Here is a 24,198-nt window from a genome sequence, read left to right as displayed (position 1 = left end):
CTTGAAAGTTCTTGAAGCAGAATCATGACACGAAAACAATTTCAAGTAAGATTTCCACTCGAAATAAGATTGTTATAGTTATAGAAATTGAATTAAAGTTTGAATATGATTATTACCTTGTATTAGAAAGATAACCTACTGTAAGTAACAAAGGTTTCTTGATCTTGGATGATTACTTGGAATGGATTTAGAAAACTTGGAAGTAAACTTGCAATCTTGGAAGTATTCTTGATTTTATGAAACTAGAACTTTTGGAATTTATGAAGAACACTTAGAACTTGAAGATAGAACTTGAGAGAGATCAATTAGATGAAGAAAATTGAAGAATGAAAGTGTTTGTAGGTGTTTTTGGTCGTTGGTGTATGGATTAGATATAAAGGATATGTAATTTTGTTTTCATGTAAATAAGTCATGAATGATTACTCATATTTTTGTAATTTTATGAGATATTTCATGCTAGTTGCCAAATGATGGTTCCCACATGTGTTAGGTGACTCACATGGGCTGCTAAGATCTGATCATTGGAGTGTATATACCAATAGTACATACATCTAAAAGCTGTGTATTGTACGAGTATGAATACGGGTGCATACGAGTAGAATTGTTGATGAAACTGAACGAGGATGTAATTGTAAGCATTTTTGTTAAGTAGAAGTATTTTGATAAGTGTCTTGAAGTCTTTCAAAAGTGTATGAATACATATTAAAACACTACATGTATATACATTTTAACTGAGTCGTTAAGTCATCGTTAGTCATTACATGTACATGTTGTTTTGAAACCTTTAGGTTAACGATCTTGTTGAATGTTGTTAACCCATTGTTTATTATAACAAATGAGATGTTAAATTGTTATATTATCATGATATTATGATATATAATATATCTTAGTATGATATATATACAGTTAAATGTCGTTACAACGATAATCGTTACATATATGTCTCGTTTCGAAATCATTAAGTTAGTAGTCTTATTTTTACATATGTATTTAATTGTTAATACACTTAATGATATGTTTACTTATCATAATATCATGTTAACTATATATATAACCATATATATGTCATCATATAGTTTTTACAAGTTTTAACGTTCGTGAATCACCGGTCAACTTGGGTGGTCAATTGTCTATATGAAACCTATTTCAATTAATCAAGTCTTAACAAGTTTGATTGCTTAACATGTTGGAAACACTTAATTATGTAAATAACAATTTCATTTAATATATATATAAACATGGAAAAGTTCGGGTCACTACAGTACCTACCCGTTAAATAAATTTCGTCCCGAAATTTTAAGCAGTTGGAGGTGTCGACGTATCTTCTGGAAATAAATGCGGGTATTTCTTCTTCATCTGATCTTCACGCTCCCAGGTGAACTCGGGTCCTCTACGAGCATTCCATCGAACCTTAACAATCGGTATCTTGTTTTGTTTAAGTCTCTTAACCTCACGATCCTTTATTTCGACGGGTTCTTCATTGAATTGAAGTTTTTCATTGGTTTGGATTTTGTCCAATGGAATAGTGAGATCTTCTTTAGCAAAACATTTCTTCAAATTTGAGACGTGGAAAGTGTTATGTACAGCCACGAGTTGTTGAGGTAGCTCCAGTTGGTAAGCTACTGGTCCGACACGATCTATAATCTTGAATGGTCCAATGTACCTTGGATTTAGTTTCCCTCGTTTACCAAATCGAACAACGCCTTTCCAAGGTGAAACCTTAAGCATGACCATCTCTCCAATTTCAAACTCTATATATTTTCTTTTACTGTCAGCGTAGCTCTTTTGTTGACTCTGGGCGGTTTTCAATCTTTGTTGAATTTGGATGATTTTCTCGGTAGTTTCTTGTATTATCTCCGGACCCGTAATCTGTCTATCCCCCACTTCACTCCAACAAATCGGAGACCTGCACTTTCTACCATAAAGTGCTTCAAACGGCACCATCTCAATGCTTGAATGGTAGCTGTTGTTGTAGGAAAATTCTGCTAACGGTAGATGTCGATCCCAACTGTTTCCGAAATCAATAACACATGCTCGTAGCATGTCTTCAAGCGTTTGTATCATCCTTTCGCTCTGCCCATCAGTTTGTGGATGATAAGCAGTACTCATGTCTAGACGAGTCCCCAATGCTTGTTGCAACGTCTGCCAGAACCTTGAAACAAATCTACCATCCCTATCAGAGATAATAGAGATGGGTATTCCATGTCTGGAGACAACCTCCTTCAAATACAATCGCGCCAACTTTTCTATTTTGTCATCTTCTCTCATTGGCAGGAAGTGTGCTGACTTGGTGAGATGATCAACTATTACCCAAATAGTATCATAACCACTTGCAGTCCTTGGCAATTTAGTAATGAAATCCATGGTAATATTTTCCCATTTCCATTCCGGGATTTCAGGTTGTTGTAGTAGACCTGATGGTTTCTGATGTTCAGCTTTGACCTTAGAACACGTCAAACATTCTCCTACATATTTAGCAATATCGGCTTTCATACCTGGCCACCAAAAATGTTTTTTAAGATCCTTGTACATCTTCCCCGTTCCAGGATGTATTGAGTATCTGGTTTTATGAGCTTCTCTAAGTACCATTTCTCTCATATCTCCAAATTTTGGTACCCAAATTCTTTCAGCCCTATACCGGGTTCCGTCTTCCCGAATATTAAGATGCTTCTCCGATCCTTTGGGTATTTCATCCTTTAAATTTCCCTCTTTTAAAACTCCTTGTTGCGCCTCCTTTATTTGAGTAGTAAGGTTAGTGTGAATCATTATATTCATAGATTTTACTCGAATGGGTTCTCTGTCCTTTCTGCTCAAGGCGTCGACTACCACATTTGCCTTCCCCGGGTGGTAACGAATCTCAAAGTCGTAATCATTCAACAATTCAATCCACTTACGCTGCCTCATATTCAGTTGTTTCTGATTAAATATGTGTTGAAGACTTTTGTGGTCGGTATATATAATACTTTTGACCCCATATAAGTAGTGCCTCCAAGTCTTTAATGCAAAAACAACCGCGCCTAATTCCAAATCATGCATTGTATAATTTTGCTAGTGAATCTTCAATTGTCTAGACGCATAAGCAATCACCTTCGTCCGTTGCATTATTACACAACCGAGACCTTGCTTTGATGCGTCACAATAAATCACAAAATCATCATTCCCTTCAGGCAATGACAATATAGGTGCCGTAGTTAGCTTTTTCTTCAATAATTGAAACGCCTTCTCTTGTTCATCCTTCCATTCAAATTTCTTCCCTTTATGTGTTAATGCAGTCAAGGGTTTTGCTATTTTGGAGAAATCTTGGATGAATCTTCTGTAGTAACCAGCCAATCCTAAAAATTGACGTATATGCTTCGGAGTTTTTGGGGTTTCCCACTTTTCAACGGTTTCGATCTTTACCGGGTCCACCTGGATACCTTCTTTGTTCACTATGTGACCGAGGAATTGAACTTCTTCCAACCAAAATGCACACTTTGAAAACTTAGCATACAGTTTTTCTTTCCTCAATACTTCTAGCACTTTTCTCAAATGTTCTTCGTGCTCTTGATCATTCTTTGAGTAAATAAGTATGTCATCGATGAAAACAATGACAAACTTGTCAAGATATGGCCCACACACTCGGTTCATAAGGTCCATGAACACAGCTGGTGCGTTAGTCAATCCAAACAGCATAACCATAAACTCGTAATGACCATAACGCGTCCTAAAAGCAGTTTTTGGAATATCATCCTCCTTTACTCGCATTTGATGATATCCAGAACGTAAATTGATCTTCGAATAAACCGACGAGCCTTTTAGTTGATCTAATAAGTCATCAATTCTCGGCAGTGGATAACGGTTTTTGATGGTAAGTTTGTTCAACTCTATGTAGTCAATACACAACCTAAATGTACCATCCTTCTTCTTGACAAACAAAACAGGAGCTCCCCATGGTGATGTGCTTGGTCGAATGAAACCACGTTCTAATAGTTCTTGCAGTTGGCTTTGCAGTTCTTTCATCTCGCTGGGTGCGAGTCTATACGGAGCACGAGCTATTGGTGCAGCTCCTGGTACAAGATCTATTTGAAATTCAATAGATCGATGTGGAGGTAGTCCCGGTAATTCTTTCGGAAATACATCGGGAAATTCTTTTGCGACGGGAACATCATTGATGCTCTTTTCTTCAGTTTGTACTTTCTCGACGTGTGCTAGAACATCATAGCAACCTTTTCTTATTAGTTTTTGTGCCTTCAAATTACTAATAAGATGTAGCTTCATGTTGCCCTTTTCTCCGTACACCATTAAGGGTTCTCCTTCTTCTCGTACAATGCGAATTGCATTTTTATAACATACGATCTCTGCTTTCACCTTCTTCAGCCAGTCCATGCCAACTATTACATCAAAACTCCCTAACTCTACTGGTATCAAATCAATCTTAAATATTTCGCTACCCAGTTTAATTTCTCGATTCCGGCATATATTATCTGCTGAAATTAATTTACCGTTTGCTAATTCGAGTAAAAATTTACTATCCAACGGCGTCAATGGACAACTTAATTTAGCACAAAAATCTGTACTCATATAGCTTCTATTCGCACTCGAATCAAATAAAACGTAAGCAGATTTATTGTCAATAAGAAACGTACCCGTAACAAGCTCCGGGTCTTCCCGTGCCTCTGCCGCATTAATATTGAAAACTCTTCCGCGGCCTTGTCCATTCGTGTTCTCCTGGTTCGGGAAATTTCTAATAATGTGGCCCGGTTTTCCACATTTATAACAAACTACATTGGCATAACTTGCTCCGACACTACTTGCTCCGCCATTACTTGTTCCGACACCATTTGTTCCTTTCGTTCTGTTAACCCCTGGTCCGTAGACCTCACACTTCACTGCGCTATGACCATTTCTTTTACACTTGTTGCAAAATTTGGTGCAGAACCCCGAGTGATACTTTTCACACCTTTAGCATAGCTGCTTCTGATTGTTGTTGTTGTTGCGGTTGTTATTGTTGTTGGGATGATTGTTGTAGTTGCTGTTGTTGTTGTTGTTGTTGTTGTTGTTGTTGTTGTTGTTGTTGGGCCGTTTGTTGTAGTTGCGATTGATGTTGCGATTGTTGGGATAATTGTTGCGATTATTATTGTAATTGCTGTTGTTGTTGTATTGGTGATTCTTATCACCGTTTTCCTCCCACTTTCTTTTAACTTGCTTCACATTGGCCTCTTCAGCCGTCTGTTCTTTAATTCTTTCCTCAATCTGGTTCACTAGTTTGTGAGCCATTCTACATGCCTGTTGTATGGAGGCGGGCTCGTGTGAACTTATATCTTCTTGGATTCTTTCCGGTAATCCTTTCACAAACGCGTCGATCTTCTCTTCCTCATCTTCGAATGCTCCCGGACACAATAGGCACAATTCTGTGAATCGTCTTTCGTACGTGGTAATATCAAATCCTTGGGTTCGTAACCCTCTAAGTTCTGTCTTGAGCTTATTGACCTCGGTTCTGGGACGGTACTTCTCGTTCATCAAGTGCTTGAATGCTGACCACGGTAGTGCGTACGCATCATTTTGTCCCACTTGCTCTAGATAGGTATTCCACCATGTTAACGCAGAACCTGTGAAGGTATGCGTAGCGTACTTCACTTTGTCCTCTTCAGTACACTTACTTATGGCAAATACCAATTCGACCTTCTCGGTCCACCGTTTCAATCCGATCAGTCCTTTGGTTCCATCAAATTCCAAAGGTTTGCAGGCAGTGAATTCTTTGTAGGTACATCCTACACGATTTCCTGTACTGCTAGATCCAAGGTTATTGTTGGTATGTAGCGCAGCCTGTACTGCGGCTATGTTTGAAGCTAGAAAAGTACAGAATTCCTCTTCATTCATATTCACGGTGTGTCGAGTAGTCGGTGCCATTTCCTTCAAAATAGTCAAATGGAACAAGTTAATCATACAGAATATTAAGAGTAGTTAATAGTATTTCGTAGCATAATATGAACTCATTTATAAAAGCTTTTTCTTCATATTAGCGTTTTATAAGTTTAAATTCGGGTAGTACCTACCCGTTAAGTTCATACTTAGTAGCTAATATACAATTCAACTACTACAATTCTATATGAAAAACTGATTATAATAATATTTCGCGTTCAATCTTTTATACAATATTTTACAAACTTACAATACCGCTTATTTTACATAAAGCATGAAATATAGCACACAATAACTTTGATACAAGATAGTTGTGAAGATAATTCTAGCTAGTACACAAGTCGTTCAGCAAAGGGAATAAAGACACGTAATTCATACGTCCAGAAACAAGTCATGCATTCTGGTTTTACTAGGACTACTTCCCATCCTTGGTCTTGTGGAACATAACCGTTATGGCCGTTGATAAGACAGCGTGTTGTAACGTCGTCAAAGGGACGAGGGTTACGTAATGACCAACAGTCTCGTAATAACCTAAAAACCTCATTTCTTACCCCAATTAACGACTCCGTCACTTGTGGGAACGTTTTGTTTAAAAGTTGTAGCCCGATGTTCTTTTTCTCACTTTGGTGAGAAGCGAACATTACTAACCCGTAAGCATAGCATGTTTCTTTATGTTGCATGTTAGCCGCTTTTTCTAAATCATGAAGTCCTATATTCGGATACATTGAGTCAAAATAATTTCTTAACCCGTTGCGTAAAATAGCATTTGGGTTCCCCGCAATATATGCGTCAAAGTAAACACATCGTAACTTATGGGTTTCCCAATGTGATATCCCCCATCTTTCAAACGAAAGTCTCTTATAAACCAAGACATTCTTGGAACGTTCTTCGAATGTCTTACAAACTGATTTCGCCGTAAATAGTTGTGCCGAAGAATTCTGACCGACTCTAGACAAGATTTCATCAATCATGTCTCCGGGTAGGTCTCTTAAAATATTGGGTTGTCTATCCATTTTGTGTTTTTATACTGTAAAATAGACAAGAGTTAGATTCATTAAAAAAAATACTTATTAATACAAGCAATTTTTACATATATCATAAAGCATAAGCACACTATATTACATATATTACACCACACGAATACAACTATCTTATTCCTACTCGCTCGTTTCTTCTTCTTCGGTTTTGGTTCGTTTTGCCAAGTTTCTAGGGATATATGATGTTCCCCTAATACGAGCCGTCGTTTTCCACATTGGTTTAGAAAAACCTGGTGGTTTAGAGGTTCCCGGGTTATTGTCACAACTTAAGAAATACGGGTGTTGACGATACATATAAAGTTCATCGGGTTTGGAATCAAATTTCTCTATTTTTATGCCCTTTCCCTTATTGTTCTCTTTTGCCTTATTAAATTGTGTTGGGGTAATTTCTATAACATCATCGGAATTCTCGTCGGAATCCGATTCATCGGAGAATTGGTAATCCTCCCAATATTTTGCTTCCTTGGCGGAAACACCATTAACCAGAATTAACCTTGGTCGGTTGGTTGAGGATTTTCTTTTACTTAACCGTTTTATTATTTCTCCCACCGGTTCTATTTCCTCCCCCGGTTCCTCCTCTTCCGGTTCTGATTCTTCTTCCGGTTCTGATTCTTCTTCCGGTTCTTCTTCGGGAACTTGTGAATCAGTCCAATATATATTCGACTCTTCGTTATTATTAGGTGAGTCAATGGGATTTGTGCTAGAGGTAGACATCTATCACACAATATCAAACATGTTAAGAGATTAATATATCACATAATATATACATGTTAATAATATATAGTTTCCAACAAAAATATTAAGCAATCATTTTTAAAGAAAACACGGTCGAAGTCCAAACTCACTAATGCATCCTAACAAACTCGATAAGACACACTAATGCAAATTTTCTGGTTCTCTAAGACCAACGCTCGGATACCAACTGAAATGCTCCATTCTTATTGATTAAAAACGTTCCATATTAATTGATTTCGTTGCGAGGTTTTGACCTCTATATGAGACGTTTTTCAAAGACTGCATTCATTTTTAAAACAAACCATAACCTTTATTTCATAAATAAAGGTTTAAAAAGCTTTACATAGATTATCAAATAATGATAATCTAAAATATCCTGTTTACACACGACCATTACATAATGGTTTACAATACAAATATGTTACATCGAAATCAGTTCTTGAATGCAGTTTTTACACAATATCATACAAACATGGACTCCAAATCTTGTCCTTATTTTAGTATGCAATAGCGGAAGCTCTTAGTATTCACCTGAGAATAAACATGCTTTAAACGTCAACAAAAATATTGGTGAGTTATAGGTTTAACCTATATATATCAAATCGTAACAATAGACCACAAGATTTCATATTTCAATACACATCCCATACATAGAGATAAAAATCATTCATATGGTGAACACCTGGTAACCGACATTAACAAAATGCATATATAAGAATATCCCCATCATTCCGGGACACCCTTCGGATATGATATAAACTTCGAAGTACTAAAGCATCCGGTACTTTGGATGGGGCTTGTTAGGCCTAATAGATCTATCTTTAGGATTCGCGTCAATTAGGGTGTCTGTTCCCTAATTCTTAAATTACCAGACTTAATAAAAAGGGGCATATTCGATTTCGATAATTCAACCATAGAATGTAGTTTCACGTACTTGTGTCTATTTTGTAAATCATTTATAAAACCTGCATGTATTCTCATCCCAAAAATATTAGATTTTAAAAGTGGGACTATAACTCACTTTCACAGATTTTTTACTTCGTCGGGAAGTAAGACTTGGCCACTGGTTGATTCACGAACCTATAACAATATATACATATATATCAAAGTATGTTCAAAATATATTTACAATACTTTTAATATATTTTGATGTTTTAAGTTTATTAAGTCAGCTGTCCTCGTTAGTAACCTACAACTAGTTGTCCACAGTTAGATGTACAGAAATAAATCGATAAATATTATCTTGAATCAATCCACGACCCAGTGTATACGTATCTCAGTATTGATCACAACTCAAACTATATATATTTTGGAATCAACCTCAACCCTGTATAGCTAACTCCAACATTCACATATAGAGTGTCTATGGTTGTTCCGAAATATATATAGATGTGTCGACATGATAGGTCGAAACATTGTATACGTGTCTATGGTATCACAAGATTACATAATATACAATACAAGTTGATTAATTTATGATTGGAATAGATTTGTTACCAATTTTCACGTAGCTAAAATGAGAAAAATTATCCAATCTTGTTTTACCCATAACTTCTTCATTTTAAATCCGTTTTGAGTGAATCAAATTGCTATGGTTTCATATTGAACTCTATTTTATGAATCTAAATATAAAAAGTATAGGTTTATAGTCGGAAAAATAAGTTACAAGTCGTTTTTGTAAAGGTAGTCATTTCAGTCGAAAGAACGACGTCTAGATGACCATTTTAGAAAACATACTTCCACTTTGAGTTTAACCATAATTTTTGGATATAGTTTCAAGTTCATAATAAAAATCATTTTCCCAGAATAACAACTTTTAAATCAAAGTTTATCATAGTTTTTAATTAACTAACCCAAAACAGCCCGCGGTGTTACTACGACGGCGTAAATCCGGTTTTACGGTGTTTTTAGTGTTTCCAGGTTTTAAATCATTAAGTTAGCATATAATATAGATATAGAACATGTGTTTAGTTGATTTTAAAAGTCAAGTTAGAAGGATTAACTTTTATTTGCGAACAAGTTTAGAATTAACTAAACTATGTTATAGTGATTACAAGTTTAAACCTTCGAATACGATAGCTTTATATGTATGAATAGAATGATGTTATGAACATCATTACTACCTCAAGTTCCTTGGATAAACCTACTGAAAATGAGAAAAATAGATCTAGCTTCAAAGGATCCTTGGATGGCTTGAAAGTTCTTGAAGCAGAATCATGACACGAAAACAATTTCAAGTAAGATTTCCACTCGAAATAAGATTGTTATAGTTATAGAAATTGAATTAAAGTTTGAATATGATTATTACCTTGTATTAGAAAGATAACCTACTGTAAGTAACAAAGGTTTCTTGATCTTGGATGATTACTTGGAATGGATTTAGAAAACTTGGAAGTAAACTTGCAATCTTGGAAGTATTCTTGATTTTATGAAACTAGAACTTTTGGAATTTATGAAGAACACTTAGAACTTGAAGATAGAACTTGAGAGAGATCAATTAGATGAAGAAAATTGAAGAATGAAAGTGTTTGTAGGTGTTTTTGGTCGTAGGTGTATGGATTAGATATAAAGGATATGTAATTTTGTTTTCATGTAAATAAGTCATGAATGATTACTCATATTTTTTGTAATTTTATGAGATATTTTATGCTAGTTGCCAAATGATGGTTCCCACATGTGTTAGGTGACTCACATGGGCTGCTAAGAGCTGATCATTGGAGTGTATATACCAATAGTACATACATCTAAAAGCTGTGTATTGTACGAGTACGAATACGGGTGCATACGAGTAGAATTGTTGATGAAACTGAACGAGGATGTAATTGTAAGCATTTTTGTTAAGTAGAAGTATTTTGATAAGTGTCTTGAAGTATTTCAAAAGTGTATGAATACATATTAAAACACTACATGTATATACATTTTAACTGAGTCGTTAAGTCATCGTTAGTCATTACATGTAAATGTTGTTTTGAAACCTTTAGGTTAACGATATTGTTGAATGTTGTTAACCCATTGTTTATTATAACAAATGAGATGTTAAATTGTTATATTATCATGATATTATGATATATAATATATCTTAGTATGATATATATACAGTTAAATGTCGTTACAACGATAATCGTTACATATATGTCTCGTTTCGAAATCATTAAGTTAGTAGTCTTATTTTTACATATGTATTTCATTGTTAATACACTTAATGATATGTTTACTTATCATAATATCATGTTAACTATATATATAACCATATATATGTCATCATATAGTTTTTACAAGTTTTAACGTTCGTGAATCACCGGTCAACTTGGGTGGTCAATTGTCTATATGAAACCTATTTCAATTAATCAAGTCTTAACAAGTTTGATTGCTTAACATGTTGGAAACACTTAATCATGTAAATAACAATTTCATTTAATATATATATAAACATGGAAAAGTTCGGGTCACTACATTATAAAACTATTAATTTTTATATATTAATAAAACTAAATAAACTTAATATTACAAATTAAGTAAATAAAACTAAATTAATTAATATTAATTAACTAATCAAACCCTAATTAGGGTTTTATTAATAAAAATTAAAATATACTCCGTAATTAATGCAAGATTAGGGCTTCCTGTGGCCTGTCAGAGAGAACTCCGCGAGTCGCGGTACTCCCAGCTAGAAAACTCCGCAAGTCGCGGGGTTTGATAATACTGGGCTCAGATTGGGCTGAAACAGTTCGGCCCAGTTTCGTTTTATAATTAAAATGTGCTTTGGGCTTCGATTTTAATCTGGCCCAGTTCGTTTTTTTATAATAATTTGATAAAATAATATATATATAATTTATATAATATATATTTCAAAAACTTAAAATAAAAATACTTATTAAAAATAAAAATCTTAAAAATAAGTTAAATTTTTTTTTTTCGATTTTAAAATATTTTATATGTTTTAAATAAATATAAAATATTTAAATAAGACTTATATTTTTATAAAATAAAAATAAAGAAACTTTATAAAACTTAAATATTTAACAAACTCTTAAAAATATTTATATTTTTGTTTTTCTTTTTATATTTTCGAATATTTAAAACGTATTTTTACAAAAGCGTATTTTTTTATAAAAGTAAACTAAATTTTTTTCTTCTTATATATTAGCGTTGCGCTTCCGGCGTTTAAGCTAGATTTTAAGTTCCCCGGCAGCGGCGCCAAAAATACTTGGTGTCATGCGAGGTGTATATAAAATAGCTTATAAATTTTACAAGGAAATACTATTAAATACGATACAATTTTACACAAGATATTTATTTATTTATAGAATGGATATACTTAAACCTTGCTACAACACTTATAGGCAGTGTACCTAATCGTACAGTAGTGTAGTTTTTAGTAAGTCCGGTTCATTCCACAGGGAATCTTTTAAACAAAGCTTAACGCTATATTAGTTTTATTTTATAAAAATACAAATATATAAATAAGTAATATTATTATTATAAAGGGGGGTTTTTACCGTTTAATGACCGGTTTGTCAATTTTTAAAACTTAAGTCGCAGTTAAAACCAAATGTAAAATATTAAATAAATAAAAGACTTAATTTAAAGCGTAAAGTAAATAACGATAATGAAATTGCGATAAATAAAAGTGCGATGAAATAAAATACAATAAAATAAAGTGCGATAATTGGAAGTGCAATTAAATATAAAATAAAGGAAATTAAATATGAAATAAAAGAATTATGCTTATTTAAACTTCCGTAATCATGATGTTTGACGTGTTGATTTTAGTTTTATGCCCATGGGTTAATTGTTCTTTGTCCTGGATTATTTAGTATGTCCATACGGATTTGTCTATAATAGTCCATCAGTCATAAATATAAAGAGCGAAAGCCTTCGTCAAATTATTCTTATTCCCGAAGTCAATTATTCCAACTAATTGGGAATTCGAATTGTAACAAGGTTTTAATACTTTGTTTAATGAATACACCAGGTTATCGACTGCGTGTAAATCAAGGTTTTACTACTTTGTTAACAATTACACCAATTACCCTTGAATGTAATTCACCCCTGTTTCAACAAGTCTATTAACTATTAATCCAGTTCCGTATCCGATAAAATGAATAATTATTGGTATTTATAGATATCCCGCCCACCGTACCCAGTCAAGCGTATGTGGTTATATATAAATACGTCGAATTATAAGATTGTATATTAAATTAACAAGGTATTGTTTAGTTAATATAAAACCCATTAATAGCCCATAGTCTAATTTCCACAAGTGTCGTTCTTTTATCCAAACTCCAATTATGGTACAAAGCTCAATTACCCAATTTTAGTAATTAGCCCAACATCATGATTACTTCGTCTTAAATAAGCATAATAACGGCTTAGCTACGAGACATTAATGAAAATAATATAAACATAACTTACAATGATTAAAAATAGCGTAGCGTTACACGGACAGAATTTCGACTTACACCCTTACAACATTCGCTAACATACCCTTATTATTAGAATTTAAAATTAAAATTAAAATTAAAATTAAAATATAAATTATATATATATATATATATATATTTACGTATATATTGAGAGAGAGATAGATTATGGATCTTAAAAACGATCAGAATTCGTTGGGTTTTATAGGGATTTTCGAATTTGGCTGCTCCGCAACTCGCGGCATTTTCGCTCTTCAAACTCCGCGAGTCGCGGAGTTTGAAATTCCAGCTCACTCCAATTTGGATCTTAGTCTGCCGACGGTTTATTATATAAATATAATATATATATAATTTATATAATTAATTATATATTATATTATATTTATATACATAGTTAACTTGTAATTTTTAGCCCGTTGCGTCGAGCGTTGAGAGTTGACTCTAGTCCCGGTTCCGGATTTTCGAACGTCCTTGCGTACAATTTAATATCTTGTACTTTGCGTTTTGAATCTTGTACTCTTGTAATTTTGAGACGTTTCTCATCAATAATTGGAACCTTTTTGATTGTATTTTGTACTTTTGAGCTTTTTGGTCGTTTGCGTCTTCAATTCGTCGAATCTGTCTTTTGTCTTCACCTTTTATTATTTAAACGAATATCACTTGTAAATAGAACAATTGCAACTAAAAGCTTGTCTTTCTTGAGGAATAATGCTATGAAATATATGTTCGTTTTTAGCATTATCAGCATCACATTGTTTGGTTCCCTCAAGCTACTCCAAAGCATGCTTTTCTTCTCTGGGTGGCTGTACAAAAGAGGTTAGTTACTCAAGATAAGTTGATGAAATGGTATCCTTCTTTGAGTTTTAAATGTGTGCTATGTGATCAATGTAATGACTCACATGAACACTTGTTTTTTAGCTGTGAGTATGCAAAGAAAGTTTGGGATTCTTTAAAGCATAGATTGTTATTCAAAGGTCTCCCTGGTGACCTGAATATGATGGTGAATATACTGTGACTACCCATATACAAAGCATATATGGAATGTTATTATTAGAGTGGTGCTTGCGGCTGTTGTCTATTATGTTTGGCAAGAGAGAAATTGGAGGATTTTTAAGGCAAGAAAATAGAAGTGTGGATGAATTAGTGAAGATTATTGTTCAGCATGTTCAACTTAAAATGTTGACTTTGAAAGTCAAAAAGAGTCCTGCCGTGGTTAGAGCAGCTGAGATTTGGGAGCTGAAGTGGAAGGATATGAGATTCCAATATGAGGTTGATTAATATGCCTAAATGTAGTGCGTCGTGAAAGATGAGACGGCTTAGTTTAGGTTTATGTTGATGTTTGTATTGTAATTGTTGTGTTTTGTTTGGCTTTGGTTTTGTTTTCTGTTGGGCAGGGTGTGCATGTGCCATGTATTGTAACTCTTGGTTTTAATATATTTCTCATTTTGCCAAAAAAAAAAAAACTTCACGATTGCACACAACACTTCTGCACAAAATCGGAAACGAAAATTGAGCTTGGATTTTAGATACAAAACAAATATCAAGGAAAGAATTAAAGCATGCGAAGAGCCGAGAGAGAAAGTCTTTGATGGAGACGAATGGGCCCACCATATGGCGTTAAAATTATCTAAAGAAAATGCTGAAAGACTTAAAAAAGAGAATAAAGCTCTTTTGTCATAAAAATAGCTAGGGTATAACTCTCATTTCTATGTTACTATTATACGTTTATATATATTTATTATATTTTATATCCGTAATTAAATACGGAGTAATTAATACATGATATATATATTACTATGAATTTAAAGTTTGTATAACTACTAGTCTTATGATGTAAAAGTCATTTGATCCATGTTAATGGTTCAAAAACAAGAGGCTTATAATTAAACAAAACTAATATGAACTAGTGAAATGACTCGTGGAATCACGAGTTTGTTTAAACGAAACAATTTAATGATATGTTTTAGATATTAAGTGAACGTAAATGTTGAAGTCCTTTAGTTTAGTTTAATGATCCGTGGAACCACATAGTCCGACTAAGAAACTCATGAGTTGAACATTTCATCAAACACATAAAATGCATATTAAACAATCCACATCCAATTTAGTTGTCATTTTATTTTAAAAGTGTAAATTAAAATATAAATTTTCATTCTGCCTAACTTTTAAAATAATTAATTAAAATAATTCAAAATTATTTAATTTTAATGATTAAAATAATTATTAATAAGATTTAATAATAATAATTAATTAATAAGATTTAATTTTAAATCAAAATTATTTAGATTAATGACATCATCCACCATGCTTAGATTTTTTTCTTTTTCTTTTCGATTTTTTTTAACAAAAAAATTAGCCTAATAACGAAATCATTATCATATCATTTTAATATTAACTATAGTGAGCATATTCGGGTTATATTCGGGTTAAAAAGACAAATAAACAAATCAACAACTTTGTTTAAAGTTTCATGTTAATGGTTTAATATACGTTTTCCTGAACATCTCATCTCTTTGATCAACAACTTTATTTTGCATCACAATTTAGGGATTAATACTAATATACTTTACAATTCTGTTATAGATATAATATACTTCGTATTTACAGTCTCCCAAATACATTCAATGAGGTATATCAATATTTGTAACTAACAAGCAACTACTTTACATGGTAAACCTTGAAGCAAGTAACTACATAAACAATACTTCGTACCCATTAATTATTTTTTAATACTCTAGTAATTTATGGAGTAATAAATAACCTCGATACAACTTATATATCCAAAGAGCAGGATCATGTTTGTCCTCCTGACTGGGATCTATCTTTGATTGTATCGTTCTCCGATTCCCTCTCAATGGTCATTGGCAACACCCCTTTGTTTTATAATTGTGTTGGCAAAGAGTGTGGTTCTTTTTGTGAGATTGTTCAGAAAAAATATCTTGCTTCACAAGGAGCGCCGACTAGCGGGTGTGAGTCAAGGTACTGTTGAGGATGTTGTGGCGGTTAGTGCTCCAAAATCCATAAAAGACGAAGAAGGATGTGGGCATCTCGATAAGGTTTGCTAGTGGTGAAGACGTTGAAGTGGTCGACTTTGACGAAGGGGACACAGATAAGAAGATGGCATCTTCGTCGAGGGGAATTGAGCTAATGTTTTCGTTTTTGTCGAGATTAGGCAAGTCAATTTATTTTGCAAAAGTGGAAGGGAAGCTTATTGAGCTGATTCTAAGAAAGTTGTCATCGTCAGTTAGCATCGGTTGCTTCCACTTGCGGCCTTCTCGTTTTTTCATAAAAAAAATTTAAAAAACTGCCAGGGGCCATTTAGTGCAACTAACATATTAAAGGGTGCATAACGTAAATATTTTACAACAATTATATAAACAAGGCTAGGGTTTTCAGTTTATGTTATCCCTTATGGTGTTGTGGATGAAATTGATAAGTTGTTAAAGGGTTTTTTGTGGAGTCAATCTGAGCAGTCAAAAGGCAAGGCCAAAGTAGCCTGGAAAGACGTTTGTGTGCCTAAAGATCAAGGTGGTCTTGGTCTAAAACCATTAAAAGTATGGAATGAAGTGCTTATTGTAAAGCAAATTTGGAGAATTCTTGTTAAAGATATGTCATTATGGAGTGTTTGGGTTAACCTAGTCAAATTAAAAGGCAAATCTTTTTGGGATATTGCTCCAAGTCAAAGTGATAGTTGGGGTTGGAAATTTTTGCTTAAACTCAGAGATAAAATTAAGCATCATATTGGGTCAGAAGATGTCAATGGCAGATTGTTATTTCATTGGGTTAATAATGATGGCAAAAAAGTTCCTTTTCCTACTCAGCAAGTATGGTTGGACTTCAGGATTAATAGAGATAAAGTTAATTGGCATGAAGCAGTATGGTTCAAGGGGTATGATCCAAAACATGCTTTTATCTTATGGTTGGCTATCCTTAATAGACTTAGTACTCAAGATAAAATGTTGAAGTGGATGCCTAATCAAGATTTAAAGTGTATTTTCTGTGGAGTAGAAGCAGATTCTATCAACCATTTATTCTTTCAATGTAATTATAGCTTAGATGTTTGGAAGCATATGAAGCAAAAGTTGTTGTATAAAGGTTTGCCTAATGACCTGCAGGGTATAGTGCAGGGTATTTGTAAGTATCCTGCAAAGAGAAATATTTGGAGTATTTTAAACCATTTGGTTGTTGCAGCTTGTGTGTACCATATTTGGCAAGAAAGAAACAACAGAATTTTCAAGAAGATCTCCAGAAAAGTGGAAGGAGTTTGCAATGTCATTCAGGATTATGTCAAATGTAAGCTGTTGACTTTCAAAGTCAAGCAGACAAGTGCTATTAGAGAGGTTGAAATTGTTTGGGATGTTAAATGGTAATGCTGCAGTGTTTTCTACTTTTTGATAAGTAGGATGTGTATTGGTTGTTGATTTGGCATTGTATTTTGGTGCATTATGGGCTAGGGTGTATCCTCCCATTGTATGTTTTTTTGAAAAGTAATATATCTTTGCTTTGCAAAAAAAAAAAAAAAAAAAAAAAAAGGCTAGGGTTTTCAGTCGCCGCTTAAGTTTACACCATTGCAGCTAGGGTTTTCATTTGAGTTTCTCTACCAGCTATCTACACAGGTTATCTCGTTTTTCTGATTATATTATTTCAAACTAACATACTAATTTGGTTTATCTAAAACCTAATGTCGAGCCGCGTATACGTTTACTTACAAAAGTTAATCATAGAATTTAAAGAGCCCCCATTTGTCCCACTTAGGCAGTCTACCCGAGACCGTCATCCTTCTGTTAGATATTCTGCTGATGAGTATGTATTACTCACTGATGGGGGAGAGCCAGAGTGTTATTCAGAAGCAATGAAAGATGAGCATAAGAAAAAGTGAGGTGAAGCTATGCAAGATGAGATGAATTCTTTGTATGAGAACAATATTTATGACCTGGTGAAGTTACCTAAAGGCAAAAGAGCTTTGAGAAACAAACGGGTATTCAAAGTGAAGACAGATGAGCTTACTTCACAACCAAGGTACAAAGCTAGGTTAGTCGTTAAAGGATTCAGCCAGAAAAAGGGTATTGATTTTGATGAGATTTTCTCTCCGGTCGTGAAGATGGGATCTATTCGAGTGGTTCTTGGGTTAGCTGCTAGTCTTGATCTTGAGGTTGAACAAATGGATGTCAAGACTGCTTTTCTTCACGGTGATTTGGATAAGGAAATCTACCTGATGCAACCTGAAGGTTTTCGGGTTAAGGGTAAAGAAAATTATGTTTGTAGACTTCAGAAAAGTCTATATGGGTTGAAGCAAGCACCGAGACAGTGCTATAAGAAGTTTGAGTCGGTTATAGGAAAGTAAGGCTACCGAAAGACAACTTCAGATCATTGTGTTTTCTTTAAGAGGTTTGGTGATGATGATTTCATCATATTGTTGTTATACGTTGATGATATGTTCATTGTTGGTAAAAATATTAAAAGAATTGCGCAGTTGAAGCGAGAATTGAACAAGTCTTTTGCTATGAAAGACTTGGGACCAGCAAAACAGATTCTTGGCATTCGGATTTCTAGAGGTAGAGGTGCTAAGACGTTACATATATCACAAGAGCAATACATTGAAAAGGTGCTTAGTAGGTTCAACATGAAGAATGCTAAAGTGGTTAGTTCCCCTCTTACTACCAACTTTAAGCTAACAGATAGAGATTGCCCTACTTCAAAGGAGGATGTTGAGGAGATGGATAAAGCTCCATATGCTTCAGCGGTTGGTAGCTTGATGTATGCTATGGTGTGTACTAGGCCTGATATAGCTCATTCAGTAGGTGTTGTTAGTCGGTTTATGTCAAATCCGGGTAAGAAGCATTGGGAAGCAGTTAAATGGATTATGAGATATTTACGAGGTACTTCAAAATTGGGTATCACGTTTGGAAATGGAGAGCCGATGCTTGTTGGTTATACAGACTCAGATATGGCAGGAAACAAAGATAACATGAAGTCCACTTCTGGATATTTGATGACTTTCGCAGGGGGAGCGGTTTCATGGCAATCAAGGTTACAAAAGTGTGTTGCATTGTCTACGACCGAGGCTGAGTATATGGCAGCAACAGAAGCGTGCAAAGAACTATTGTGGATGAAAAGGTTTCTACAAGACCTTGGGTTTAAGCAATCACGATATGTGGTTCTTTATGATAATGAGAGTGCGATTCATTTGGCTAGAAATTCTATGTATCATAAGCGGACAAAACATATTGATGTGCGGTATCATTGGATTAGAGAACGTCTTGAAGATGGTTTGTTTGAACTTGAGAAAGTTCATACAGATGAAAATGGTTCCGACATGTTCACAAAGGCTTTAGCAAGTGAGAAGCTTAAGGTATGTTGCTCGATCGCCGGGATCTCGATCCCTTCCTCATAATTGGAAAGGGGGAGATTTGTTGGGTTTTTATTTGGTTTCCATTTATGTGGAAGTTTTAAGTCCAATGTTCCAAGCCCAACAAATTTAGGCCCAAAATGCTTGTTGACTTGGTCAAGCATCCTAGGCATTTTAAACTCCAAGTGTGCAGCTGGTTTTCATTATCAAAAAGTAGAGAGATCAGATAGATAAATCAAGAAATAGAGTGAAAACCCCAATTCCCGTCTATAGTGACAGCAGGCCAGAAAACCTTCGATCTCCGGAGATCCGACCGTTGAATCTTCTTCATTTTTGGGCTGTGTCTTCCTGACATCAGTGCCAACATTTTCAACCGTTGAATTCGTCTCAAGTGGTTTCTAGCTCGAGTTACAGCAGGTCGAACAGTAGCAGAATTTTGGGTGATGAAATTCTTCTTTTGTCTTTAATTGTTTCATATACTTGTTGATTATTGTTGTTCAAGAGTATGATGATGTTGTATGCATCTAGTTGATCTAGAGAAGGATTATTGTATTGCTCTCTTTGTTGATGATAGTGGAATTTAAGTGGCTTACGAGTCCCGTGATTTTTACTCTCGATTTTGAGGGGTTTTCCACGTAAAAAAGTCTCGTGTATTTAGTGTGTGCTTGATTATTGTTTAGCTACTGATTTGGGGACTGATTTGGGTTGGATTTGATATAGCTTGTTTGTTAGCATCCTCACGGTTTCATACGGGTCAAAAAATGGTTGTCAAACGGATGTTTGTTTCCGTTTTGTAGATTGCCCGTTGTGACTATTTTCCCATCAAATTCTGTGGTGGTCCTAGCTTCTGCCTCCGTTGCCATCAACTGGTATCAGAGCCGGGGTTACCACACCGATGTTAGGGGAGGGGGGAATGTTGGGGTGACCTTCACCCCTTTCCCACATCGGTTGGAGAGGCAAAAACAAAGGCCCTTATATGTGGCTTGATACCTCTTCCTCACATAATGCATTTTAAACCCGTGAGGGCAGTTGAGTCGCTGGTGGCTCGCTGATTCCCAAAGCGGACAATATTCTGTGGTGGTCCTGGCTTCTGTCTCCGTTGCCATCAACAGTACATTTATTCAAAAAATTTACATTATGATGTTAACTAAAACTATTTGACATCCTATTTAATAATCCAGACTGTTATCCCAAACAAAATGGTGTGGTATTTACCTTTGCTTTTTTGTTTTTGCCCTTTTTTTAATGCTTTTTCATATATGCGTTTATCTTTTTTGTTTAACAGATTAAAAACGTTTTGGTACCCGGTCAAGCAGATCCTCATGGTCATTGGCACAAACGCCACCTCAACATTCACAATTGTAGCCCTCAACAGATTCAAGTTTTAAACGGTATCATCATATATATGTATGGTGTTTATGGTCTGTGTGCTTTTGGTACATGGTTTTGTGATTCCACTACTCCATTTGTAAATTTAAGTTCACTGCCAAATTGAATGTACAAGGGTTGGTAATGTTTGGTGAAATTCATTAAATCAAAAGTGGGTTTCTATTTTCTGGCTCTAATCAATTTAGGTTGCTACTTACCTTCTTATATTAATAGTTAAGACATTGTAATTTTGCGTTACACACCTACAAATTGTAGCATCACAACACCACACTCTGGTATCTCGTGAAATTATATTCAAAGCTCTAAACTTTAGTGTGTGAATTTCCATTAGAGACATGATTCGGGTTTTACAGTGATTCATCAATCAAACTCAGCTCCAATTCGGACCATTCAACTCCACATCACAACGCCGATGGAAGAAACCAGCAGTTACCACACAAACCCGTTTAGAAGACCGAACCAGAGATTATAAGCTCGATACGTAGGGGTATTTCAGCCTATTAACGCTTTGAACTAATTTATGGTAGTTTTGTTGATAATTCCATATAGCTAAAGATAGTCACCGCTAATCTAGTTTGGCTAACAACGATGGATGGTATATACGTGTTGACAAAATATTTGGACTACTTGTGAGTAGAATAGTGTGTGGGAAGGCAAATGTACAAGGCCATATTTCGTTTGGTGTTAAATACACTTATTCTTGATCAGCATACACTTTTAACATGATCAAATATTAAATCCACTCTCATTTTGTAAGTGTCAAAACTAGGGATAGCAATTTGGGCTATATTTTATTTCTTATGGATCACTAAGTTGAACAAATTTTACAATAACAAGTCGAAAAGTCCAATCAAGTGTATTCAAATGTAGTAAAATTCTTAAATTTTCTTGTTAGAAAAGGTTAGATATCATCTTTTATGAGAATACCTTTTAGATCCTCATATGTTGAGTGATTATAACAAATTAGACATTATCTTCATGTGATGGTTAACTGTTTTCACAAGATATCCTAGTGGTCAGAGTCTTAATATATCCTCACAAGAAACCTTGCATTCATGGAGTTGTTTCAGAAGTGACAAAGAACTTGGTTGATAACTACCAAGTTATTAATCTACTGAAGATAACTTGTCTCAAAGGTGGTCCAGATGAAAAATATTTAGATTAGACAATAACCAAGGCATTTTGAGTTGTACATGTTGCGCTTACCATGTACTCAGCTAAAATTGCAACAACTGTAGTTTACAAAACAAAAAAACATAATTGCAGTAAGCAAATGTGTTTTTGCAACATGTAGAATAGGTAACTTAATTCTACAACCAAAACAACAGTATTATACAAGTATCATAATAATAATAATAAGTCCATGGTGTAAAGTGATATGAAATGATTTCATTCAACTTCAAACTTCCTCATCACTATCATCAGGAGTAGGACTATCAGGGGAACGCTTGACAACAATTTTTACCATTTCCGACGCTCGTGGGATGTCTGAGAGAACCCTTAAGATCTCTGCATCATGATTACCAATTGTACTACTGTTGATGCCTATATTCACCACCTTTAGCATGGGTGACCTGCCCAATATAAGCTTCAATAACTCCATCTTCATCTCGTCTATATCGGTATCGAAATCAACCTCCAACTCCTTCAAGTGTTGCAACCAAACATCCGGATACTCTGTCTCCATATGGTTCTCTATCCTATTATGATACCTTTACATCAAGTGTGAGTGTTCCTTATGTTTGTTGTTAGTAAAATTTTAATTTTAATTGAAAAAAAAAAAAGCAAAGCAAATTGGATATTTTTTTACCTGTAGCTTAAGTTTCTCCAAGTTGGGCGAGCTTCTGAGCAAACTAACAGGAAAAGGCAAATCACAACCACCAACAAAATAAGCGTATTTGAGGTGGACCAATGGGGTCGGAAGCTTTGGTAAGCAAGAGTTGGACTATACACCAAAATATATAAACGTTAATAAATCCAGAGTTTCTCTTTTCCAACTTTAATTAAAAAAAAAAAATTGTATACAAATATTACCGCATCTAAGATATGAAGGTCCTCAATGTCAAGAAACAGATGTTCAACTGAAGGCATGTTTCCAAATAGCTCACAAATGAAAGCGAGACTATAGATATAACTAAGCTCATATTCTGTGTGGTTTATAACCTGCAACAGCAACAAATAATTTTCAGATAACTTACGAGAGCCTGAGAGGATTAATATTTTACAGGTAACTTACCAAACCGAATCTCTTAAGTAATGGAGATTTGGATACCACATGTAAAATCAACTTTTCAGAGATGTCCACATTGTTGAGGAACAAGCTCGTAAGCTGCTGACCAAATCCATTCAATGTAGGTTGTTGATGATCAAGATTACAATGTTCCAGGTGGAGATGAGTCAAATGAAGAAAGGAGAAGAAAGATAAGGGTAACTTATATCTCTCCTCCCCGTCATCAATATCCAGGTTAAGTTCAAGTTTCAGTTTCTCGACGGTATTCTTCCTCGACAAATAAGTAATTATTTGGTCGATATCGGCATATGTGTTATCCGCATACATGGAAAGGGAGAACTCGAATATTGAACCCTGGTGCATTAACAACACTTGATGTATAACGCAAAAAACTTGGAGCAGGTCTTCCCCTCTATACAGATCTTCCTCACTAAACACAAGTTTAGGAATTCGGGTCCAACTGTATCTCCATTTCTTTGAGAGGATGCTCGTCCTCACAGCATATATTATAGGTACAAGACAGAGAATGGTTTCTATTATGTCTTGAGGAAGGCTGCTGATTATATCCGAAGACGAACATTCAGGTTTCATCTCAGCAGCAGCAAGATCGTGTTAAACAACTGCAAAAAATAGAATTCAAATACCATTAGGCAAAATGTCATTTCATAAATCTATATATTCGAGCCAACACGTAAATCTTAAAGTAGTAGCTCAATTATCAGTCAAGGCAATGTGTTATCGTATCGGTCCAGATTAAGAGTAGTTTTCGATTAAGGTGATATATAACAACCTAACCTGGTAATTCAACATTTTATATTTGAACAACTACCAACTAAACGTTTTAAATGACTCATTCATCAAACATATTATGAAGTCATTAAATTGTACAAAATAGAACACCTCTGTAAACAGTAACTATTTACTTCATATTTGAACAACTGATGTAGTGCATTTGTAATCCTTAAATTATGACACAAACAGTTGCTGTCACTACTTTTAATTTTGTTATTTTTTCATCTGGCATTGTGTCCATTAATAATATAAGATGGCCAGTAAGTATGAGCCACATTTTAAAAGAAACAACTAATCACGAATGCACACCCCAAATGCTTAATCCATTGCAAAACCCATAAT

General features: G+C 34.5%; 2 protein-coding genes across 2 annotated transcripts; one reads left to right on the top strand and one right to left on the bottom strand.

Moving 5' to 3' along the window:
- The first annotated feature begins 16,213 nt into the window (after nt 1–16,213).
- LOC139877221 (uncharacterized) lies at nt 16,214–17,466 on the top strand. The gene is made up of 2 exons (XM_071864634.1): nt 16,214–16,335; nt 16,479–17,466. Exons 1-2 carry the CDS (start codon nt 16,214–16,216, stop codon nt 17,464–17,466), a joined length of 1,110 nt encoding a protein of 369 aa, XP_071720735.1.
- A 4,767-nt stretch (nt 17,467–22,233) lies between these two features.
- LOC139877220 (F-box/FBD/LRR-repeat protein At1g13570-like) lies at nt 22,234–23,655 on the bottom strand. Its single transcript, XM_071864633.1, has 4 exons — nt 23,071–23,655; nt 22,869–22,997; nt 22,645–22,779; nt 22,234–22,479 (listed from the first exon to the last, which is right to left on the bottom strand). The coding sequence occupies exons 1-4, from the start codon at nt 23,653–23,655 to the stop codon at nt 22,234–22,236; spliced, it is 1,095 nt and encodes a 364-aa protein (XP_071720734.1).
- Between the last annotated feature and the right edge of the window lie 543 nt (nt 23,656–24,198).

Source organism: Rutidosis leptorrhynchoides, chromosome 11, assembly GCF_046630445.1.
Source record: "Rutidosis leptorrhynchoides isolate AG116_Rl617_1_P2 chromosome 11, CSIRO_AGI_Rlap_v1, whole genome shotgun sequence".
Lineage (NCBI taxonomy): Eukaryota > Viridiplantae > Streptophyta > Magnoliopsida > Asterales > Asteraceae > Rutidosis > Rutidosis leptorrhynchoides.
Note: the sequence above shows the minus strand (reverse complement) of the source record. Positions and strands in the feature narration are given on the sequence as shown.

Bases quoted from the DNA above. Each gene is read 5' to 3' on its own strand.
- LOC139877221 (XM_071864634.1), top strand. From the start codon at position 16,214: ATGGCATCTTCGTCGAGGGGAATTGAGCTAATGTTTTCGTTTTTGTCG. The intron at 16,336-16,478 runs GTCAGTTAGCAT...TATATAAACAAG, and splicing joins ATTCTAAGAAAGTTGTCATC to GCTAGGGTTTTCAGTTTATG.
- LOC139877220 (XM_071864633.1), bottom strand. From the start codon at position 23,655: ATGAAACCTGAATGTTCGTCTTCGGATATAATCAGCAGCCTTCCTCAA. The intron at 22,998-23,070 runs GTAAGTTACCTG...TTGCTGTTGCAG, and splicing joins TACTTAAGAGATTCGGTTTG to GTTATAAACCACACAGAATA. The intron at 22,480-22,644 runs GTAAAAAAATAT...CAACACTTGAAG, and splicing joins TGGAGAAACTTAAGCTACAG to GAGTTGGAGGTTGATTTCGA.